Source organism: Camelus ferus, chromosome 20, assembly GCF_009834535.1.
Source record: "Camelus ferus isolate YT-003-E chromosome 20, BCGSAC_Cfer_1.0, whole genome shotgun sequence".
In the NCBI taxonomy this organism is placed as follows: Eukaryota; Metazoa; Chordata; class Mammalia; order Artiodactyla; family Camelidae; genus Camelus; species Camelus ferus.
Genome location: NC_045715.1, coordinates 9,555,605 through 9,576,899, shown reverse-complemented (window position 1 = coordinate 9,576,899; position 21,295 = coordinate 9,555,605). Strand labels below are relative to the sequence as shown.

At 47.2% G+C, this 21,295-nt stretch overlaps 1 protein-coding gene across 1 annotated transcript; it reads right to left on the bottom strand.

The window, feature by feature from the left end:
• Window positions 1-1,961: 1,961 nt before the first annotated feature.
• On the bottom strand, window positions 1,962-20,648 carry CD83 (CD83 molecule). Its single transcript, XM_032462525.1, has 5 exons — window positions 20,491-20,648; window positions 20,283-20,398; window positions 9,382-9,592; window positions 7,278-7,384; window positions 1,962-5,951 (listed from the first exon to the last, which is right to left on the bottom strand). The coding sequence occupies exons 1-5, from the start codon at window positions 20,525-20,527 to the stop codon at window positions 5,823-5,825; spliced, it is 600 nt and encodes a 199-aa protein (XP_032318416.1). The 5' UTR covers window positions 20,528-20,648; the 3' UTR covers window positions 1,962-5,822.
• Window positions 20,649-21,295: the final 647 nt, after the last annotated feature.

Below are 21,295 nucleotides of genomic sequence, written 5' to 3'. Positions count from 1 at the left end.
GAAAAAGATACGTCTGCAAGTGAAATGCCTTGTCTCTGAAGGACAGGATGGGGCTCGTGAGTATTTCATCAAGCTCTGGGGCAGCAAACGTGTCATAAGGCACCGTTTTCCTTCTCTCTAAAATGTATTCATGCTCATCCCCCGATTCCCACACACAAGCCATTAGGATCCCTTCAAGGTATCTTTTGGTTTAACTTAACGCTTGGTTAGCAGGGTCTGTTAGTCAACTTCTGGAAGGTTTTATTTTTAAAAATCGCTAAGGAGCGATTATGTAACATGTAGTCCATTGGACAGAAGTATAAAAGCACAGAATCAATGAAAGAAGCAAACGTTTGCCACGTCACCGTGAACACAGAAAAAATAAACCAAAAGAGCATCGGTAATGCATTCTGTGTTTCCTAAGTCTGCCAATCACTGATCAAATATGGTATCAAATTATCTAAGGGGAAAACCAGGAATATTCTGCTGGGACAGGAAAGTTGAGGCAGGACGAAGGGTAAGATGGGGTAAAATCAGCTTTAACCATGTAAAGTCTATGAATGCAGGAGCACCAGAGCCCTGCCAGCTGTCGTGACGGCTGTGAAACACAGGGACCTTCCTGTCATCCAAGATGATTGAGTTCTGCCGTTACTTAACGGTCAGGATAGAAGGGGTGGTTTCTTTCTTTCCGTTCCATTATTTAAAAAGAGGACAGAAGAACTAAGTAAATAAAATTAGATAGATGAAGATCATCATTCTAAGTGCAGTGGGCCAGAAAGAGAAAGAAAAATGCCACATATCACTTATACGTGGAATCAAAAAATAACAACAAAAATGATAAGGACACAAATGAACTTATTATTTACAACTTAGATGACTGACCTCTTAAATATATGTGTAAGCATATCTGACTGTCCTTTATGATTGGATTACCGCATTCTGTTGATTCTTATTTTGTGGTTGGCTTTATTCCTTTGACAACTATGCAAGTTTAAAAAGCTAACGCTCTAATCTGTTCTTAGAAACAATGATTAGTACATATATATAAACTAAAAAAAAGTGCAGTATACTGTACATATGTATTTACATGCAATATAATGTGTATGTGCAGTCAAACTGTAATGACTCTACTTTATAAAACTGAAAAAGGAAAAAATTAGATAAAGAAATAGATAGATATATACAGAGAGATCAGTTAGGATCATAAGAAAACCCACAACTGAAAATTCAGAGGACAACATGTAGGGACCAGCTTGTTTCCAGCCCTCCTTTTCCCTTCTACTGATGCTCTGCTTCTTTGGGCTTCCATCAGCCTCCAAAATGGTCTTCCTGTTTCCGTCTCCTCCAGCTCTTTTATTTCATCCTTCACTTTGTTTTCCTGGTTATTGTCCCAGAAATAGATCTACTCACACAGCTCCTCAGCTCAGAATCCGTCCATGCCGCCCCATTGTGCACATTCTCTGCAGTAACTTGTCTGTCTTCCATTATTGCCTCCTGCCTCCTTGGCCTGCACTGTGGGTGCCCTGTGCCCACAAACACTCTCATACAATCCTCTGTTCAAGGATTCTCTCTCCCTTTATGCATTAGAGACGAGCCTCTGGCATTCCTACCTCCCCTGGCCATTACTACCACTCAAAATCCTGCTTATCTTTCAAATCCAAGTTCAAAAGGAATTAGCTCTATAAATCCTTCTAAGGTGTTCCCAGGTGAACTTGGATACTCCCAGTCTGTTTTCTGTGTTCCCACTATGCGTTGTATACTTCCCTAATGCTAAGTAAAACCAGCAGCCACACATAGAGCTCTGAGCTCATTACTCCCTCGGCTAGATCATCAGGGCCTTGAAAGGAAGGATTGTGTCTGGCTTTCTTGGAGTATGACACAGAGGGCCTACTACAACAGTGTTCTGTCCAGAGTAAGTGCTCAGCAAAGATACTCATGTTTAATTCCATCCATTCAACACACACACAGACACTACAAAAAAAGCAAGTGGCAGAATTTTAATTTCTTATGCAATTTAAAGGTAAAAATTAGACAATAAACCCATCTGGTCTTGAGAAGACAATAAACAGCAATAAAAGTCTCTGACCAAAGAACTGATTGATTGTGTCCTACTGACCAGTTAGGGCAAACCTGGCTCTGCAGACAATCAGTTGCAAAACTATGAAAGAACGTTGCTGGACTAAGCAAACAGCTCCTATTGTAAAGGTCTGGGGCCTCTGGCTGTTTTCACATAGGAAAGATGGAGTGTTAAACAATTATCCAGGTAATGCAGCCACATAAAGTTGCCAAGAAGAAGAGAGTCAGGGTGAGGTGGAAGCCCCATAAAAAAAGACCGGCAGGACCCCCAGGCAGGGCCACTACTCTCCTGACAGCATCATCCGATTCCCTGGCCCAGCGGCTTTATCTCACTTTTTGCCTCTGAAACGGCTTTCTTCTAAGAAAGTGGAACTTACCCCTAAAATTCTATTGGTTCCCTGAGCTAACTCCTGATTTGTCCATTTGTAATGCTTCATTTGCGTGGAGTTCACACCTGATTGGTCCATTTCTCTCACTCCTGATTGGTCCATTTCTACAAAGCTTGTTCCTAGTCACCTTTGTTATACCTTATTTGCATATGATGTTACAAAATGTGGCAAAGTCTACAGTGGTAGCCTGTAAAAGCCTGTGTAAACCTACAGACGGGGTCAAGCTTGTAGTGTTAACTCCTCTGGGCCCACTGGCGTAATAAACCTGAGTTCTCCAACTCTCCAAGTGCTGCTTGATCTCTCACCCAGATCCAGGTTGCTGTCACAACTGAGCTGTAACACTGAGCTGTCACACACTTATCTACAACAGGGAAACCAGACTGAATTATTCTGAGACTCCCAACCCTGACTGCCGTGGGGTCGAGCACGCGAGCCTCAAGCATTCTCTGTGCCCATGGGCTGCCGCGGGGTCCCTTCTGCAGCCCCAACAAAGCATCAGGCTCTTTTGGCTTCTGTGAGTGCAGCTCAGTACTTCCTATGACGAAACCTGCTAAGAATGATTATAAAAACAAAAACCGCAGGCCTTCTTTAGGGAGGATGTGGAGCTAATATTCACGTCAGTGTTCGTGTCTTGGGGCATCCCGAGGTGAAATTATTGTTAACTGTAGATCTAATTTCATAGACAAAGCAGGTCCCTGAAAATAAAGCTTTCCCTGGAGGTAGAGACAAAAAATAAATACAGCCCATGATCATCTACCTTCTTTGGAAATACCTTGGGAGGCGGCGATGAAGGCAGTGGAAAACCAGCTCACGCTCCTGGATACATTCAGCCCTCCTGACCTCTACCCTTCTCTCTCTCTCTCTCTTACTCACACACACATCCACACAGCTTTTCTTATACCAAAGACACTAGGTATGAATGCTGAGTCTACCTCATCTCAAGCCTGCAGTCCAAACTGATGAAAGGTCCCCCTTCCTTGGTCTCTCATGTACTGTAATTCTAAGGGCCAAGAAACATTTCGTTTCACCTGGTATTAATCCTCTGAAAGCAACACGACTCTCCCATCAAGTCAATTCTGTTCCTTTTAACAAAAGCATTTTGTCTGTCAAAGTATCACTGTCATCGTCACTTTCTCTGCTGCCTCCTTATTCCTTGTTCTAATGTTAACCTTGTTCTAACACGACAATTTGCCAGACACTGAGCTAAGCTCTTAGACACATTATCTCATTTAATCCTCACGGCAAACCTAATGGGCAGATACTATTTGTATTCTTATTCTAAAGAACTGCCAGCTGAGGCTCAGAGGGGTGAACCCCCTGCTCAAGGTGGTAAAACTTGCAGGTGGTGAAGCTGGGCATCAAACCTGCTGAGTAGGAACTCTGAGCTCTTCATTACCAGGCCAGTGGTCTCCCCAACACTTTCCATAAGGCACCTGAGAATGGAGGTGATTCCACTGAAAGGGAATCTGCAGCTTTTACAGACATTTTATGGGCATTCGTCTTTACCAAGAGCCATTTCCATGATGCTTTTATAACTGTTACAACCACTTGCATGAGACTGTTCTTACCGTTTGGGGGTAATGGACCTATTTGAAAATTTTGAGTGAAACCCCATGAATGACAGGCACAGAGCCCCTGGCATGAAACATCCTTCTGAAATAGATACTCTCCTTCTTTCCATCCTGCCCACCTGTCGTCATGCACGTGGTCAGGCTGATCATGTACCACCTGGTGACAAGGGAATCGGAGGATGGATTCAGGAGCATCTCTGGGAAGAAGGGGATGCTGCTTCAAGGAGGTCTGCCTGCCACAAAGCCCCTCCCTCTCAGAGGAAGAACTCAGCCAGTCTTTCATCTCTAGAATTTCACCTTAGGTTCTGGTTCTCCAACTAGCACTCATCCCAACGTCTTATGAGTAGTTTTAAACATAAAAAAGAAAAACACTCCCTCTTCACATGCATAAATTTAATAACATGAAAGCTATGGCAAAGAGGCAGAAACACTAAACTCGGCACCCCTTTTCCTCTCAAGTATCAGCGTGGGCAATTATCTCTTCGGAAATTAAGTAGAGGAAGGGCCAAGCCTGATAAGAGAAACCCAACAACTGCCAAAACATCAACGGAATATTTATGAACTCCCTTCTCCCCGTGGCCCAGTGGCTCCTGAGTGTCCATATCTTGGAGTACTTTTGGCTGGTGCTTCAAGAACAGACCGCCGAACTGGCCTCCTCACTTCCCCGAAGGAATTCGTACAGAAGACTATGGGAAAGTCTCCTCCGTAGCCTTCTTTGTTTGGAGCGATGGAAAACATGAAGAATGAAAGGCATTTTCTCATGCCCAGAGCAACACTGCAATAATAAGGATAATGACCCGAAGGCGTTTCGAATTTTGGATAGTGCTTTATACTCTTTCAAAGCATTTTCACATACATTTTTTTCCAACCAACTCATACAACAACCTTTTGGTTTACAACTGAGAGAGGAGAAACCATAAGGATCTTGTCTAAGACCAGACAGCCAGGGAGCGGAACGGCGGGGCCAGCACCCAGACCGCACGATTGGTCCAGCATTTCCATCAGGTCACTAAGTAGCTCTCTATCTTATTGTCACCGTCTTCGACTTCTCCTCCTCCACATGCGGGTTGCTGGTCAGTGAGCAAGGGCATCTAACTGAAGATAGAGATTTCAAAAGGAGAAGAAACACAAATCCTTCTTTGACAAGTATACACAGATATAAAAATAAACGTGGCACTCTTCTTTATTGCTTCTTTATGGATGTCTTTCCCTGATCAAGAAGCCCTGCTGGGGACAGTTCGCTGACCTGCTATTTCTATGTACACATCATACTCCGTGGTAATGGCAGGGCCTCCCCACCGGGAAATTATTTGCTAAATATTTCCCACTGTCTCACAGCTTGGCCTGTCGATTTCTCCCAGACATAAAACATCTGGGCTTGGACAGCACGTTCAGAGATGTTTTCCAGATGTGGCAGAGGACAGCTGTCCTCAATGGTCTATCACAGGGCCAGCTCTGGGCATTCGTATTTCCCAAGACCCTTTTTCCAACTGGATCTCACCATAGCTTTTCTAGGACTGAAAAAAATGTCCAAGAGGTTGACCAGAGCGCTGAATACAACACTGAGAAGGTCACGGAGAAGCAGCAGGGGCGAGCCCCCTGCAGGTGGCCTCACGCTTTGCGGTCATGTCACAGTCTTCGAGGCCCTGCTCACAAAAGGCGGCGTGGGATCCACTTTGGGATGTCTCGGTCGAGGGAAGGACTTCACGGGAAGGCTGCCAACTTCAGTGAGGGGCTCGCGCTTCTGCAGTCCGGGGGCACCCCATGGAGCCTCCGTCTTTAGAAAACACAACCTGCAGAAGTCCTGTCACACCAGTACCGTCTTGTGAAGAGTCACGGGCTCCGACTGCTTACTTGGGGAGGTGACTGGCAGGAAAGCTTGTTCCATGACGGGTTTAGAAAAATCTGGGAAAATACTCTGCTGTCGTGCAAACTTCTGAAAAATCAAATCAAATACAAGATATGTTGAGAAGTGAATAACAAAAAAATGCATCCGTTGTCAGCTGGATTTAACATTCACTAGGAGCTGGCGGGACAGCTCCTCTGGGAGCCCTTGTGACACTGGCTGCCTGACTCACTCACAGTGGCTTTGCACTATTTCTCTGGCACCTCCACATGTCAACCAGGAGTTACAGATGGGGGCCATTTCAAGACCCGACTGTGAAGAGATCTGTACGGAAAATCAGTGCCCATGGAAATGGGCATTTGCCAACAAAAAACTCAAGTCATTCATTTTTAAAATGTACCATGAGGTAATTCTAATTATATTCTTATATGCAAATAACTCTAAAGAACAAGCTGTAAGTTTCTTACGGTGTCCTTGAGGGAAGGACATAGGTCTTACGCCTTTTTACATCCCCTCCAGTGCCTAGCATAATGCCTTGTACACAGTAGGTGCTCACTGGAGTTTTCCGACTCACTGATTGATGTCTAAAAGAGGAACCAGAGAGATGAGTGTTTGGCCAGAGAGCCAAGGAAGTGAAGAGAAGGGCCCAGTGAGTGACAAAAACCAGTCCTTGAACCACTCCTGGGTGACCCTTGTCCTGGTCCCCAAGTAGCCAGCACTCCTTGACTCTGAGACCTACGGGACTGATCACTTCCTAGTGGGTCAGGACCAGAGCTGGCCCTGCTCCCCCACGACCGCTGGTGACCCAGGTGAGCAGCCTGCAGAAAGAGGCAGGGAGGGGTGTAGGCTGGAGTCTGTCACCGACACTCAAGGGCGTGTCAAAGATGCCCAAGTGCCGGCCAGTCCTCCTCCACCCCAGGCCACCCTCTGTGTGCTTCTGGCTTCTCAGGGTTAATTCTTAAAAAGTAGTGGAAGTACCAAAATTATAAGAGGGAATCTCTAAGAGAAAAGAGTTCATGGGCAAGTGAAGGAGGCTGATCTGTCCCGGGGGGGCTGGGCTGGCTCCCCTGCCTACAGGAAGGACCCTGCTCGCCCCGCAGGGTGGACGGGCAGGCTTCCACTTTCTACCACTGTAACTATAAGGCCTGCTGGTGCTTTAGTTGATCCGTCAGCATTTCACAAACTTCCTTCACCCGTCTGCCTTCATTTTGTCTTCACAGAGCTCTGTGCCGAGCCACCAGATGGAAGACAACCTGGGAGCTTCTTGCAGGGAGACCCCCAGTCTAGGGTACGGCCAGGGCTCTGAGAATACGACTCTCCCCGTTGTTCAGTGACGCACACCATCGACAAAACGCACCCGGGCTGGTGCCCTAGGTGATCTTTTCATCATAAGAGATGTTCTAAAAAGATACTCACGCAAGTGAAAATGATGAGTGTTAAGTAGAAAATGACCAGAGTCAACAGCAGTACAATCTCAGCTCTGTATTTCTTAAAAGTCTCTTCTCTGCGTCCCTGAGAGCATCCTTAAAAAAGAAATAAGTAAAATATGAAGGAAGCCATTTAACAGGACTTTTCTACCATAATTTTTTTTAAAAAGCTAAGAATGCTTGGTTCTGGCTCTTTTAAGGCCCCCTTGTCTCCCATTCCCACCCTCACACGTGTGCCGCTGGGAAGAGCAGCAGCGCTGACAGCAGTGATGGTGGTGGCAGCCGGCACTCACTCTTGCTCTGTGCCCGGCTGCGTGCAAAGGGCACCCTGCTATTACTGAACAAAGGGACATCTTTGGAAAATCATGAAGGTTCCTCCACCAAGGCCAGCAGAAAAGGGGGGGCTTTGGAATAGCTCCCTGCGGGGTCATTAAAGGCTGCGGCCACAGTGCTAGAAAGGGCAAGTGCGGGAGGAGCGAGGCCCTCAGCCCAGGGTGAGACATCGCAGGGACAGCCTCTCCCCACTCAGGCACGACACCCAACGTGCGCGTTGGGGTAACAAGGGCCCCAGGCGGGAGCAGATGGCGTGCATTTGATCAAAGAGGATTCCATCCCCAGGGCCACAGATGGGCCTCCAGAGAGCTGTTGACCCTGAAACTGGATTCAAAATTTTGTGCAACGGTCTAGGGATGGATTCTCATGGATGTCTGTGACCTCAGAAGAGAAAGGCTGAGAGCCGCTGTCCTAACGGTGCTCACATTTATCGAGCACTCTGTCCTGAGCATTTCAGTGCAATATCTCATTCCACCTCCACAACAGGCCTGTGCTGTAAACCTTATCATCCCATTTTAGAGATGGGAAAACTGAGGCTGAGAGTCAATCAGAGATTTGCCCAAGGTCACACATTAATGAGCAGCTGAGCTGATATCTGAACCAGATCCAAGCGACCACTAGTAGGACCAGTTAACTTGCAGGCAACACTGCCTTCCAAGAGGAAAAGAAAGCCAAGCAGGTGTTTTCTGTTCATTTCCTCTCTGTTCCCTGCAGGACATGCCGGCCCTCCCTGCTCTTCCTGCCAGGTGGTTCTCATTTCTTATTCGAGTGAATAAAATTCATTGAGGGCCTACTGTGTGCCAGGAGACAGCAGAGAACAAAGCAGGGAGTGGATCGCGTCAGGTGTGGTAAGTGCCACAGAGCAAGACAAACAGAGCAGCATAAAGGGCGAGAGCCTGGAACGGGTGTAGTGTGTGTGTGTGTGTGTGTGTGTGTGTATAACAGTGAACCCAATCCAAACACTGACCCCTCACTAGCAACTGTGTTCTCGTCAGTGCAGGACTATTATCTTGACTCCTGTCAGCTATTTCGTGGAAGGAGAAAGTAGCTATCGTACAAAGTCAGGGACTCTGTAACAACATGTCTGTCATTTCCAGCCTTAGCCACTAACGAGACTTGGGCAGAAGCCCAAGGCAAGGCGGATTTTAAGCTACATAAAGAAACGTTACGGAAAAAAATCCAAGGAGATAATCCTTGTCTTGACACTCAATTCTTGGTCTGACTGCATAGAGCAAAAATGTGCATCCTGTCCCAGGAACATTATCTTCTCCCTGTGCCCTTTTTCTTTGGCCTGAGTTGAGGTTTGGGGGAATTCGATCACTGTAAAGTGGAAAGGAAGTGTGGTTCTCATGCTAAAAAGGTGGAAACATGGAGCAGCTCCCTCAGCAAAGTGAGAAAGCTGAGTGGGATAAGACGCAGTTATCCAATATATTCAGGACTATACAGTTTCTCTGTCTCCCCAAAATTAGACTTGGATACATCCTACTGGCTCCAAAGGTCTCTTATACAAATAAACAACATCCAGATTTAGTTGTTAGAGTACATTTGGCAACCACCCCATAGATCCGTCCTTATTTAAACAAAGAAAAAGAAAAAAGAGAGCAGAGAAACTTATGACATCCTTTGCGGCAGAATTTAGCTTTTAGCCACAGATGTGATCTAAAGCTGCCGAATTAAACTCCGAGTGAGATCAATTTTAGGGCCTACAGGAGGCGCACACACACTCTGTAAGACAAAAACAGATGCAGTGATCACCCCACCTGTCACTTTCAGGATCACAGTGCCACTGAGGTTTCTCTGTCCTTCCGGATCCTCCAGGGTGCACCTGTAGGTCCCCGAGCTGCAGCTGGTAGTGTTTCGGATCTTCAGGGAGTATGGCCTTTCACCGGGAGCCTCTGAAGTGCTGTTCTGGCGATAGGACTGCAGGTCTTCCTGGGGCACCTCCAGCCTCTCTGCACCGCTGACTGTAAGCTGTGAAAAAGGAATCGCATCGCATGACGCTCTAGACAGAACCTGCGAGCACTGGGCCCCACATCAAGGTCTTACCTGCTGTTTTCATACAACCCAGCCTTGGCTAACTGTTTAAAACCAGATATTGTGTCTGTGTGTGACCTTTGGGGGAGGAGGAGACAACCTAGGAGGACTCTTTAAGGCTCTGTCTTTTTTGGGAAGAAGATCTGCTTTTGAAGACTCTTTGTATCCCAACTTCTGCTCGACTCGAAGGAGAGAGTGTTCCTGCTGGTGGCGGCGGTGCGTCACTGATGACTATGTGATGAAGGGGGTGAATCTCTCTGAATCACGCTCTGTTGCTGGCTGTTCTCTACTAAATGCTCTCTTTGTTTTTTTTGTCAGATACCAACTCACCCACTGACTGATTCTTATTTTTGTGGCCCAGCCTTTTATGGGGAAATGTTCCTAGATCGGGTCAGGTCATTGCCAGACAACCCAACAAAAAACACAGAGATGCAGAGCAGCACTGCCGCCTGTGAGCAGCCCCCTTGCTCTCCCAAGACTGTGCCCCTGTGCTCACCCACGACCTCGCAGGATGGACCACTCTCACTCTCTCTGCCGAGGCAGGGAGACAGCTGGCCATGGCACCCCTTCATGTAGAGCAGAGACTTCACATGTCAGGTCATTTGCTGGTCTCATCGAGATCCACATGGAGAGACAGTTACGGCTTAAGTCACTGTACCCAGGACGGACCAGCCTGACCGGGGTAGATGCCAGATTTAGCCAAACTAACCTGGCTGGTTTGCTCCCCCTGAACTATCTTTGCGATTGAATTGGTGGGGTCTTCCCACCATCTCCTACTTCCAAGACTAGGCACACACCACGATCACCATCAATTCTCTTTTTCCCCAGATATATTTTCAACTTGCCCACGGAGCCGCCACTGAAATGTTTGAAAGCTTCGAAAATCGATTTACACAAACAGTAAAGCCCATCCCCATTTTCAGGGCTCGAGGGCAGCCCCGAGCCTTTTGCTGGGTGGGAGTCTGGGATTTGGTGGCATTCCTTCCCCGTCCCCAGCATTGTGCCAGCACCAAAGAGCCACCAGAGGAGAAGACACCGTAGTCAGCAGGCTTCGCTGCCGCTGCCTTTGCCCCCAGCACCTACCAGTGTTTAATCTCCTATTCTGGGAGCACCCTATGACTCCTCCCCTACTTTTCAAAAGGGAATCAGCACAGGGAAATCCTTAACCCGGGAATGAGGGGAGCACCTAGTGAAAGGCGGGCAGGGAGGCAGCGCAGGAAAGAAAACGTATGCACATGCACAGACACAGCCCCTCGCCGGCTTCCGCTTCATCTGAGAAGTGCAGGATGCACCACCAGGTCCGCGGGAAGCTCGGATTCCTGCTTCCACGGCCTCGGCTCCGGTTAGCATTCCCGTGGCCTGGGCTGCAGAGACATCTGGTGGCAGATTTATCGCTCCTGCAGGAAGCTCTGCTTCATTCACTCCCAGCACCCGGGTGAGATTAATAGCTTTTCTCAGGCCGAGTCTATAAACATAAATCCCATTTCTTGATGGTCCTTCTTGTGTTGAAAGGTTCCTTCCTAAATAATAATCCTAAATAATCTACAGACGGGGGCATTTAGCTGTTCAAAACTAAAGCAAAAAAACAAACAAAAAAGGAGGTGTGGTCAAGGAATCTCGGGCATCCAACTGATTTAGCCCAGTTTCTTCCTTTTCAAGCCTAATTAAACCACTAATTTCAGCCTTGTCATGTACGTGCATCTCTCCGCTTCTCCGCTGCCCAGCAGAAGTGCTCCCTCCTACCAGAGCTTTCGATGGGTCAGGTGCCCAGTACCACCCAGGGCCAATCTCTTTCAAGATTCCTTCCCAGCCTCACCAAGGCCAGTTTGAACTAGTTCACTCCGCTTAATCTCTGCAGTCCCCACGATGCCATCTCCTCCTGCTTTTTCTTTTCTTAATTCACCTCCAAGTGTGTTCAACTCAGATTTTATTAGATTTCACTGGAACTCGGTTTTGCTAGAAACCCCTGCGTTTGAAAAGATGAAAACGTGGCTGTCACAGTCATCTTGAGATTATCTACCTCTGCTTTCTCCTTGAGGGTCTTCCTTCCCATCCAGTGACCCCTCCCTCAAATCAAAAAGGCCTGTCCGAAAGTCAAGATCAACATCAAGGCCCCCACCCGGAGCTGGTGGGGATATAAACCGTTTGCTTATTTACGTAAAGATGGCCCCATCATCACGCTGGCTGCGGGGGACCGCTGAAGCCAGTATGTGGCGGTAGTCAGAACTGGCTGGCAGTGGCCTTCTGCCTATTTGCAAGAGAGAATTCATTTTAAAAATCAGCAGCAACAACAAAAAGTAGCTTACGGGATGGTCAGAGTCCCATGGGCCTCTGGCAAAGCCTCCAGCAAGCCTCTGGTTATTTTCAAAGGCAGGGTGAGATCAGGAGAGTGAAAGCAAGAAGGCATAGGGGAAAGTCAAGACAAAGGACCCCAAAGCAGCCTGCAGAGTTCTGACTTGCTGAACCACCCCAGGCAGCAGTGGGATTATGGCAAAGTATCTCAACTCTCCTGAGGTCGTCTTCCCATGGCCCCTTCTTGGGTCTTTCTGAAAGACCCTGAGAATGGAGACAAGTGCTGGCTTCACCTGGGAACTCTTTCCAAAGTAACGACCAGCTGTCTGTGCCTGATAACTCACTGTGACAAGAGGAACCTTCTGTCAATCACACAGTGCGCAGGGAAACAGATCAGAACCCTCCCTCCAGCTTCAAGCTGTAGGTGTGGACAACGCCTGTTCCCGCTTCCTTTTGCCATGTTAAGAAATACCTTCTCGTGGGACGCCATCTGGACGGCCACAAAAATCGCTGTAGTTTTTATGCTAATGCACGTGCTTAAATTGGGAGTGGGGCACCTGCAGGACCAAGAGGCTTTTTATGCCACAGTTCAAATCATCATCTTCAGCGGTGAGGCCAAGGCTGGGGCCCAAGCAGCACCATTCTAGAGCCGAAGGAGAATTTTAGGGGGAGGAACAGAATAACAGCAAACCGGCCATCCTCAACTTCGCTTTATTTTATGAGTTCTCATAAACATTTGAGCTGGCTGAAAATCAACCACTGGCAAGAATGACTCTTTAAACATTCCAAATCTAAAAGTGTTTCATTGCCTCTCTGCAGAAGCATTTTAGGAAATAGTAATTTATCACAAAAAGAACCCTTGGATTCATTCAGAGCCAAGTGTAACTGATGGGAACTATTTAACGCACGCTTTGCAACGCTAATACTGTTGTGGGCTAGACCACTGCACCATTTGGGCAAATTAATTCCTCAAAACACTCATCCCAATTACGTTTTTAAAATCCACATCCTGTGCATTAACTCTTATGCTGACACATTGCCTTTCTGATTGAATTACAAAAGGCCAAAATATAAGACATCTCATTTTCAGAAAGCCTTCAGACTTTCGACTTGTCTCAAGGCCTCCAATTTGACTAAATAATTTAAATACCACATTTCTTCTCTAAGATGGAGACCTGACTTTAAGGAAACCACAAGCCCTAAATTAAAATAAATTCTCTTTAATTTCCTGAATACTAAATCAAGCAAACACAAAGACCAATTTTAAGGGCATGTGAATTAAGTAAAAATTTTTTTTTAATGGCGGAAAAATTTGAACTAGAGAGAAAGAAATCAAATAAATAACAAAATATGGCTAAAGTTAAACCAACAGTTCAGTCAAAAACCCTATTGTGAAAAGAATTTCTTTTAAAAGTTTGCATAGTTTTATCCAAATATATACACGCTAACTTCCTAGATTAGCATATTTGGTTGTAAATGGATGACAGCTCCATCCCTATAGCAAAGAAGTTTGATTTCACAACCTTAAAACCCAAATTTATTAACGAGATCTGTTAAGAATGTGATAGGACAGTAAAAGAAAAGAAAGAGATTTTTGGAGGAGGGGAAATGTATGCACTTATATATGCATATAAATATTTAATCCAACAATTTAATTAAGCATATTTAAAAGAATGGACTTTAAGTATTTAAAGGTGGCATTAAATTAATCTGATATATTCCAATCACATCAAACCGCTTTTTTTTTTTACTGCATTTCTCATGCACTAACATTCATGTACCTTGGTTTCTAACTCAATTAAAGTGCCAATATAATCCCCATTCATCATAAAAACAGCTCTTTATAACGTGCAAAATAGTTTGGCTCAGAGGTTGATGTCATAACGAGGGTAGAATGTATGAGCATTAACATCGTTTTATTCCTAAGTGTAGTTTTATTGGAAAAATCATTTTCCACTTTGAAATTTACTGGGTCTAACAGATAGAGTTGGATTTATGGCTGTTAACAGAGTTATGAGTGTGGCAGAGGCAATGTAATTAAGAGCGCAGGCTTTGGAGCAGGACAGATCTGGAAACAAACCCCAGCCCTACCACGGGCTGCTCTTGGTCAACGGACTGTCCAGCTCTCAGGCTTGTGTGCTCCACAACCACGTGGGTAGAAGTCCTGAAGTCAAGCCCCAGCTTCTCTGTCGGTGAGCTGGGTCACTGTTGGAAATCACTTCACCTCTGACTCTTCTTAGAAGGACACCAGTCTTCATCTTAGGGCCTACTCTAATCAAGTGTGACCTCACTTTAACTTGACTACATCTGGAAAGACCCTATTTCCAAATAAGGTCACACTCACAAGCAGCAGGGGTGAGGACTGAGACAGATCTTTCTGTGGGACACGATTAAACCACAACACCAGCCATAACTGAAGTATGAACGGTATTTTGATTCTTTTTTAATGTTTATTTCAATTATATAGACCAAGATACTGACTTTTCCTTAAGCTAGTTTTGATTGGATTATATCGGATCACAAACCTTCCAACATAAAGATTCCTAGTTGAACAGGGCCCTACTCCATAAATAAAAGTGGCACAGAGCAGATGGTCTCCACGTGGCCCCGGCCCCTAGGCCAGTCCTGCTTTGTCCCTCAGGCTCACATGCCTCCCAGGCTGTGGGTAAGGAGACACCAGGGCCTGATGAGACTCAGAACTTTTGTTCTCCAGAACAGACCCAGTGAGTCTGGTCCACGGCGAACATGAACTGTCTATGGCCACTAGCATCTGTCTTTTCCCAGAGGTCTTCCCCATCTGGACCAGTAATCCTGAAAACTGCCGGCTCTTCTGGAACCTCTCTCCTCTTGGAGAATTTGGACAAGAAAGTGCAGCACATGAGTCAGTGTGCCACAGAATCGTCAAGTAATCTGCGCCGCCTTGGGCTCCTAAGCCCACACCAGAACTACACAACACATACAGAAACTTTACCCAAGGACACCCCAGTGCAAAAACAAAAATCAGAAACATGCTTCTGGGTGTAGAGAGCCTTAGGGAAGTGCTTTAGTCCAGCTCCGTTTTAAGCTAAAGACTGCTGGTAGAAAATCCGGGGTTATCCCAAGAGTAGCCAGGAAGGACTCATGGAAACAACTCTAGATGGAGGAAGCCCTTTTTAGGTAAAGAATCACTTTTTAGTCCTGGCCTACATAAAAACTTTCCTTATGTCACAGAGACCTTCTTTCAACTTCCTCTTCTTTGTGCAGTGACATAACCAAGTACAGAACTAAGATAATCTAGTCCTCATGTGATTTGGGTTCCCCCTTTTATTTATGGAAAACAAGTGGTTGCAGATTTTTCTACTTAACTCTCAGTGGCCTTTTTCCTCCCTACCCTCTTCCAAGCTGAAAGATTTTAGCAACTTTGCTCTGTCTCGTCATTGTCCAGAAGTCTCAACGATCCACTGTTCTCATCTCAGCCACTTCTCTAGCCCCCTCCGAGGCAGCCGCTTTTGGCTCAGGACCGCGTGGACAACAAGACAAGTGACCAAGAGAGAGGGGGAGGTAAAAGCCATGCACGTGTTCCAGTCTTACTGTGTTAACCTGGAGTGAGTTCCATCTGGTGGGAGCCTAAAGCCTCCCTCGGAGACTCATCTTCTAGGAGGAATTAGGCTCTGTTTTTCACCACAAGAAATACGCTTTCCTTCTGACATATTTTTCATTATGTTGTCCTCTTTGCTGAAAACCTTTCAAAGACTCCTTGCTGCCCCAAGGATCAAGTTCAAGCCCTTACAGTTGGGCTTTCAAGGTCCTTCACCACCTGTTCCCAGCCTGTTTTCCGGCATCACCTCTCGGTCCTCTGCTGTATAATTCTCCCTTCTAGAGTACTGGTTACCCACCACTTCCCCAAAGTGCCTGTAGATTCCTGTGTCCATGTCTTCGCTCACAGTGGTCCTCTGGCAAAAGTTCTGTGTTGTTCTTGGGATGGTCATTGCCAGGCTCGGGACCTGGCCCACATTTGGGACACAGAAATATCTACAAAATGATGTAAAGGCAAATATGAAAGACATCTGAAAACTAACTTTATGTCTTTCATAGTCTGACCTAAAAATTATTCAACCAGGTCCAGTAGTATAGGTGCCAGTGGGGATGGTATGATTCTTCCTTGATGCTAACACGCACATTGTTTTCACATTTCAGTGTTTCAATGCTTCTATATTTAATGTAGAGATGTTTCCTTTTTCTCCCCAAACATCTTAAATCTATCTTACAACAGACGGCACTCTAGAATCAGGTGAGGGGCAGTCATCACCTCCTTTAGGGGTCCATCAGGGTTGGTGGCTGTACGGAAGACACCTGCCCAGGCCACTCGTCAGCCCTAGCCCCTCCCAAGGCTCTCTGCTCTCCTCAGTGACCCTTTGCTCTGTGGCTCATTATTACACAAGACGGCAGAGACAGAAACTATGACTGCTGAATAGGAGATTAGCAACATACAAGGAAGTCAGCTCACAAGGAATTAACAACAAGCAATATCTGTGCGGCAACTACCCTGGGACTTTTGAAGTAGCTTCATGCAAGCCACTAACCTGCTCTCCAACAGTCCCCTTAATCCCCGGGGACAGCCCAGGACCTGCCACAGCTGTGGTTCTTCTAAATATTATAAAGTTCAAGTCTGCTCTGTTCTCTGAAATCACAGTCTTACTTCCCCTTTCTCCCTTCCTTTGGAAATCATCTAAAAGGGGACTTGTCTTGTGACGCATCTCTGTCCTCACCCCCGCAGTGTCACCCAGAGATGACAGTATATGTCCTCTTTCGTTATGCATCAACCTAGGTGGCCAGGGCTCTTAGCACAGTACAAGATGGTACTACGTCTCCCTCGTAAATAACCACTCACTATTATCAGTGGTGAACTTCAACCACATCCAAACACTCCATCCACCCAGTGTCATCCTCTCCCTCCAAACCTACTGCAGCCGGATTAAACAGAGTGTGAACCCAGTGATGCTCTGCGTGAAGCTCAGGTGCAGCCCTTCAATGGATGGTCTCACTCCTGGCAGACACGGGACTGTGTTAGGACCGTCTTAGGCTAGAATCTAACCCAAGGTCACAGCCAATGGAAGGAGAGGGCTGGACCAAAGTCTATTTGCTTCAAAATATCTCAAAATACTCCCCCAACACCCACAATCTATTCACAGTCTTAATAGCTAAATTTGATGGATACAGTGCATTAACTTTTCTATTTCTTCCCAATCATTCATTCTGCCTTAAAAGGTCCCGAATAGGAAGGGATGAGCATAGGCCCCATTCTTGGACCCCGGTTGGGAGGACAATAGTCCATAGGAAAGAAGGGCTAACAGGAACTGGGCCATCTCTGCCCACTCTTGGTTCCGCCTTTGACCTCCTGTGCATGTCTAGAGTAAGCCCCCTCCGGTCCCCTCTCACTGTACCTTTAAAACAGAGAGAATGCAATGGACACTGCTTCTTCCCGATTCACCCTAGTGTTACAAACACTAATTGGACACCGTCTGCTTTGAGTCTTTTGGCAAAAGGCACATGATAAGAAACACATGGTTTACACGGGTTCTTTTGTTAATCACGAGTAATCAGTGCCAACTGGACAGTGGCGAGACGCTCCATAGTGCTGGAGAACTAAGTGGTAAATGGATTTTTAAATTGTGAGTCATTATGACCGTAATTGTGACATGCAGAAGGCCTGCAAGGATGCGATTCGATCTGGCGGACAGTGAAAATCCACACTGCAAGGGACTCGCTGCTTCACTTGTCCAGCACGCAGCCCACAACCGTGCAAAGTGGTTTTACAAACCAGCCTAGTGACGCTGCAGCCAGGCTGGCTGTGGTCACCAGGCTTAAACTCCCCACTTAACAGCCACCTCTCCGCTTCACCGCAACATTTTACAAGAAAGTGTGAAGGAAGATGACAAGACGCCTGATCTTCTGTAACACGAGGTATTTCAGTGTTTCACACTGGCCTTATTTTCAGAACACTCTATCCATTTTTGTTCTACAAGGATGATTGATGCAAAAGTATAGTTACTGGGCTGGAAAATGACAATTATCTGCAGAGTGTGCTAAGATCTGCTAAGAAGGACTTGAAAAACAAAGCGTGTCACTTTCAAGGTATCTGATTAGTTTACTGGCACTGCACAGCCCTCCTGTCCAGCACTGCTCAATTGCAGTTTCCTTCTTAAGAAAATAACTAGCGTATGATTTTTCAATGACCCTATTCCAGGGACCAACAGAAAAAAAAAAAGAGAGAGAGAATCCCAACAGCCCACTGTCTTTTTTCTTAACAGAGTTTGGAGAGACCTTCCTGGTAAAGATTGCAAGAACTGTGTCCAACAAACAAGCACATACACTATACAGTTACATCATCAGCTGACAGCCAAGGAAAAGCCAAAGGTTAATTGCCCTGGTTTACTGCATCATTCCAAATGACCTTGTGCAAGAAGATTTAACTTGACAACTGTTTGAACTTTACAGTCTGAAATTTCATCTACTCCTTTCATGAGTACTTTTTAATTACTCCCCCGGGGATATTAATATTATTTTCCTTTTTTTTTTAAATTACTCTCTGGAAGGGATCATGGTTTCATGTTTTTCCCTCTCTTTTAGATAACAAAGTCCCTCCCTGGCTAGCCCAAAGACACTTTCATTTTCTTTACTTCAAGTAATTAAGGCAGAAAACAGAAATAACAAGACAGACCTCTAAGAACTGAGGCTGTAGAGTGAGACTACTTGGTTCAACTCCTAACTCACTCGTTTAGCCAGCTGCGTAACAGTGAACAGATTATTTCACTCCCTAAGGCCCAGTTTCCTTGCCTGTAATGTAGAAACAGTCATAGTACTGACCTCTAAGTCCACTGGAAGGTTGAAACAGCTAATGCATGTAGATATTAAGCTCCTAGCTTGGCAGATGCTGAGTACTCAAATAATATTGGTCTTACAATATTTTTGTTTAAATATTATTGTTTTTACAAGGGGATAATTTTGGAACTTCTGTGTTCTCTGATCCCACAGTGAATAAGGTGGAAATGAAGTAGCAATAATAACAAATCTACTTTCATACACAGCACAGTGCCCCCAGGCTCCAGGACCACTGCCACTGTGCATAATCACAAAACACCAGCCTGAATTCACTGGGTGCCTTCAAAATTAACAGGGTGAACACTGGGGTGCCATGCAGGGTACACAAAGGCAGTGGTGCCGCACTGTCCTTGGAGTGGGTTGGGAGCGGTACTGACAATCTGGTTGGGAAAGAAGACACACACATACAGACACACACAAAGAGAGAATGCTCCTGTGCTGCCTTGTTGAATGGCCAGATAGTTGTGCGGGTTCTTACAGCATTTTTTATGGTGGCCAGAAGAAAACCCAGCATTCGGGGGAGAGCTACAAACACACAGAGATTTCCTGCCAGGTGAGATGACAAATCAGTGGGAGCCACAGAGTAAGGCTGAGATACCACATTTACTGGGCTCCACCCGGAGGTGCCACTGTGGCACTAACCTCATGAAAGGCAGTGAACAAAAATACCAGTGACACCCAACATTGGCTGCTTGGCTTTGTCAATGCCACCAAAAACGCAACCTTAGAATCTGAACAGGTTCCAGGTGACAGGAAACCTTAAAAAAAAGCCTCAATCTTACTCAATCCTCTGAAAGTAGGGACAGTGACACTGCTCTTACACGCAGGGACCCCTCTCATGCACCATCCCAGGCGCCCTCCTTGCTGGACCTCTCAGGACGGCCAGAGGGAGGAGCAGCCAGGGGCAGGGGAGGACAGGGAAGGACGCCAAGGGTGCACCAGAAAAAGGATGGTTGACAGATAACTACCACCTAAGAAACAAGCCTGAATCACTTGTCTCGGTCCTTCCTCTCAAACTGCCCATTCTCCCTTCCCCAAATGTATGAGCATCCCCGTCACAAAATACCAGAAATCAGAAAGCCGGGGACACTCCTCGCGTCCAATGTCAAATCCACCCTAGCTGCTTTCTCCCTGGCCCGCTAGTCACAACCACAGGTGGCCTCTGGAATTTATCCAAATAAGAGGTTCTCTGCCCTTCCAAAACGTCTTATTTGGCTCATTCATCTCAGGCCACCTTTAGAGGCAAGGAGAGGAATGAGGTCCCCGCGGGAATGAAATCTAAGTCAGCCGGCACCTGAATGCGGATGGGCTCGTGGCGGGGATGGAAGAGGCGTGTGGGGAGACCGGGGACCGAGTTCAGCTACGGAAGACGCTTCCGACTCCCAACCACAGAGGGTCACCAGCCCAAGGAAGGCGGTTCCCCTGCCTCCAATGAAACCACCAAACCCTCACCCGCCGGCCTCGCCGCGCTTACCTTGGCCCAGGAGACCGCGTAGGGGACCTGCGGGTCCCAGTGGGCAGTGCAGGGCAAGTCCACATCCTCCAAACAGGCCACCTTCACCTCCCGCGCCGCGGGCGCCAGGCTGCAGGCTGCAAGAGGGAGAGAGAGCGGCGTGAGCGAGCGAGAAAAGGGGGTGTCGCGGCGGGGCGGGCGGGGGGCGCCGGGCGTCCTCGGGCCCTACCGCAGCTCAGGAGCAGGAGCTGGAGGCCGCGCGCCATGGCTGGGGCTGCCGCCTGGGGCAGCCGCGCCGCGCCTCCTCTTGTACCCGTGCGCACTGGGACTTCCCCGGGCGCTGATCCCGGGGGATCCCCGCGGGCGGCGGAAGCGGCGGCGCGCCTCCCCCAACCCGCGCCACCCGGGCGCCCCCGGCCCCGCCCCCGTCGTCCCCGGCCCCGCCCCCGCCGCCCGCGCCCCAAGCCGGCGTCGCTGCTGCCGCTGCTGCCGCCGCAGCCGGGCCGCGATGACAACAATCCCCGCGGAACGCACCGCGCCCGAGGCTCGGCGAACCGCGCGCGCACGCCAGACACCCTCCCGCTGACCCGCCAAACAGCCAGGAGCCAGGCCAGCCGAGGCTGTTAGGTCCTCTGCACCGAAGCGAAACCAGATCCCAAGAGGATGGATGAGCAGCTTTCCCCATCGCCTGGCCTGCCCGTGGGGACATCACTGGGAACCCAGGTCCTCGCCCTTCTCCAGATTCTGTGATAATAAGGCCCGCTGTGCTTCCCCAAGAACCCGGCAGTTCATCATACCTGGCCCCCTGCCTTCTGGCGTTGTCCGTCCTTGTCATCCAACCTGTTTATTTAGGCAAAGGAGAACGTCTCCTATTAAAAATGAAGATTATACACACACAGAAAATTAATAAGAAAGATTTTTTTTAATCCAGAAGAGAATAGAAATGACCTCTATCCATCCAGAAGTAACCTCTGGCAACATTTTGGTGTCTTTGCTTCAGTGCATAGATAAGTATTTTTAATGGAATACCCCCT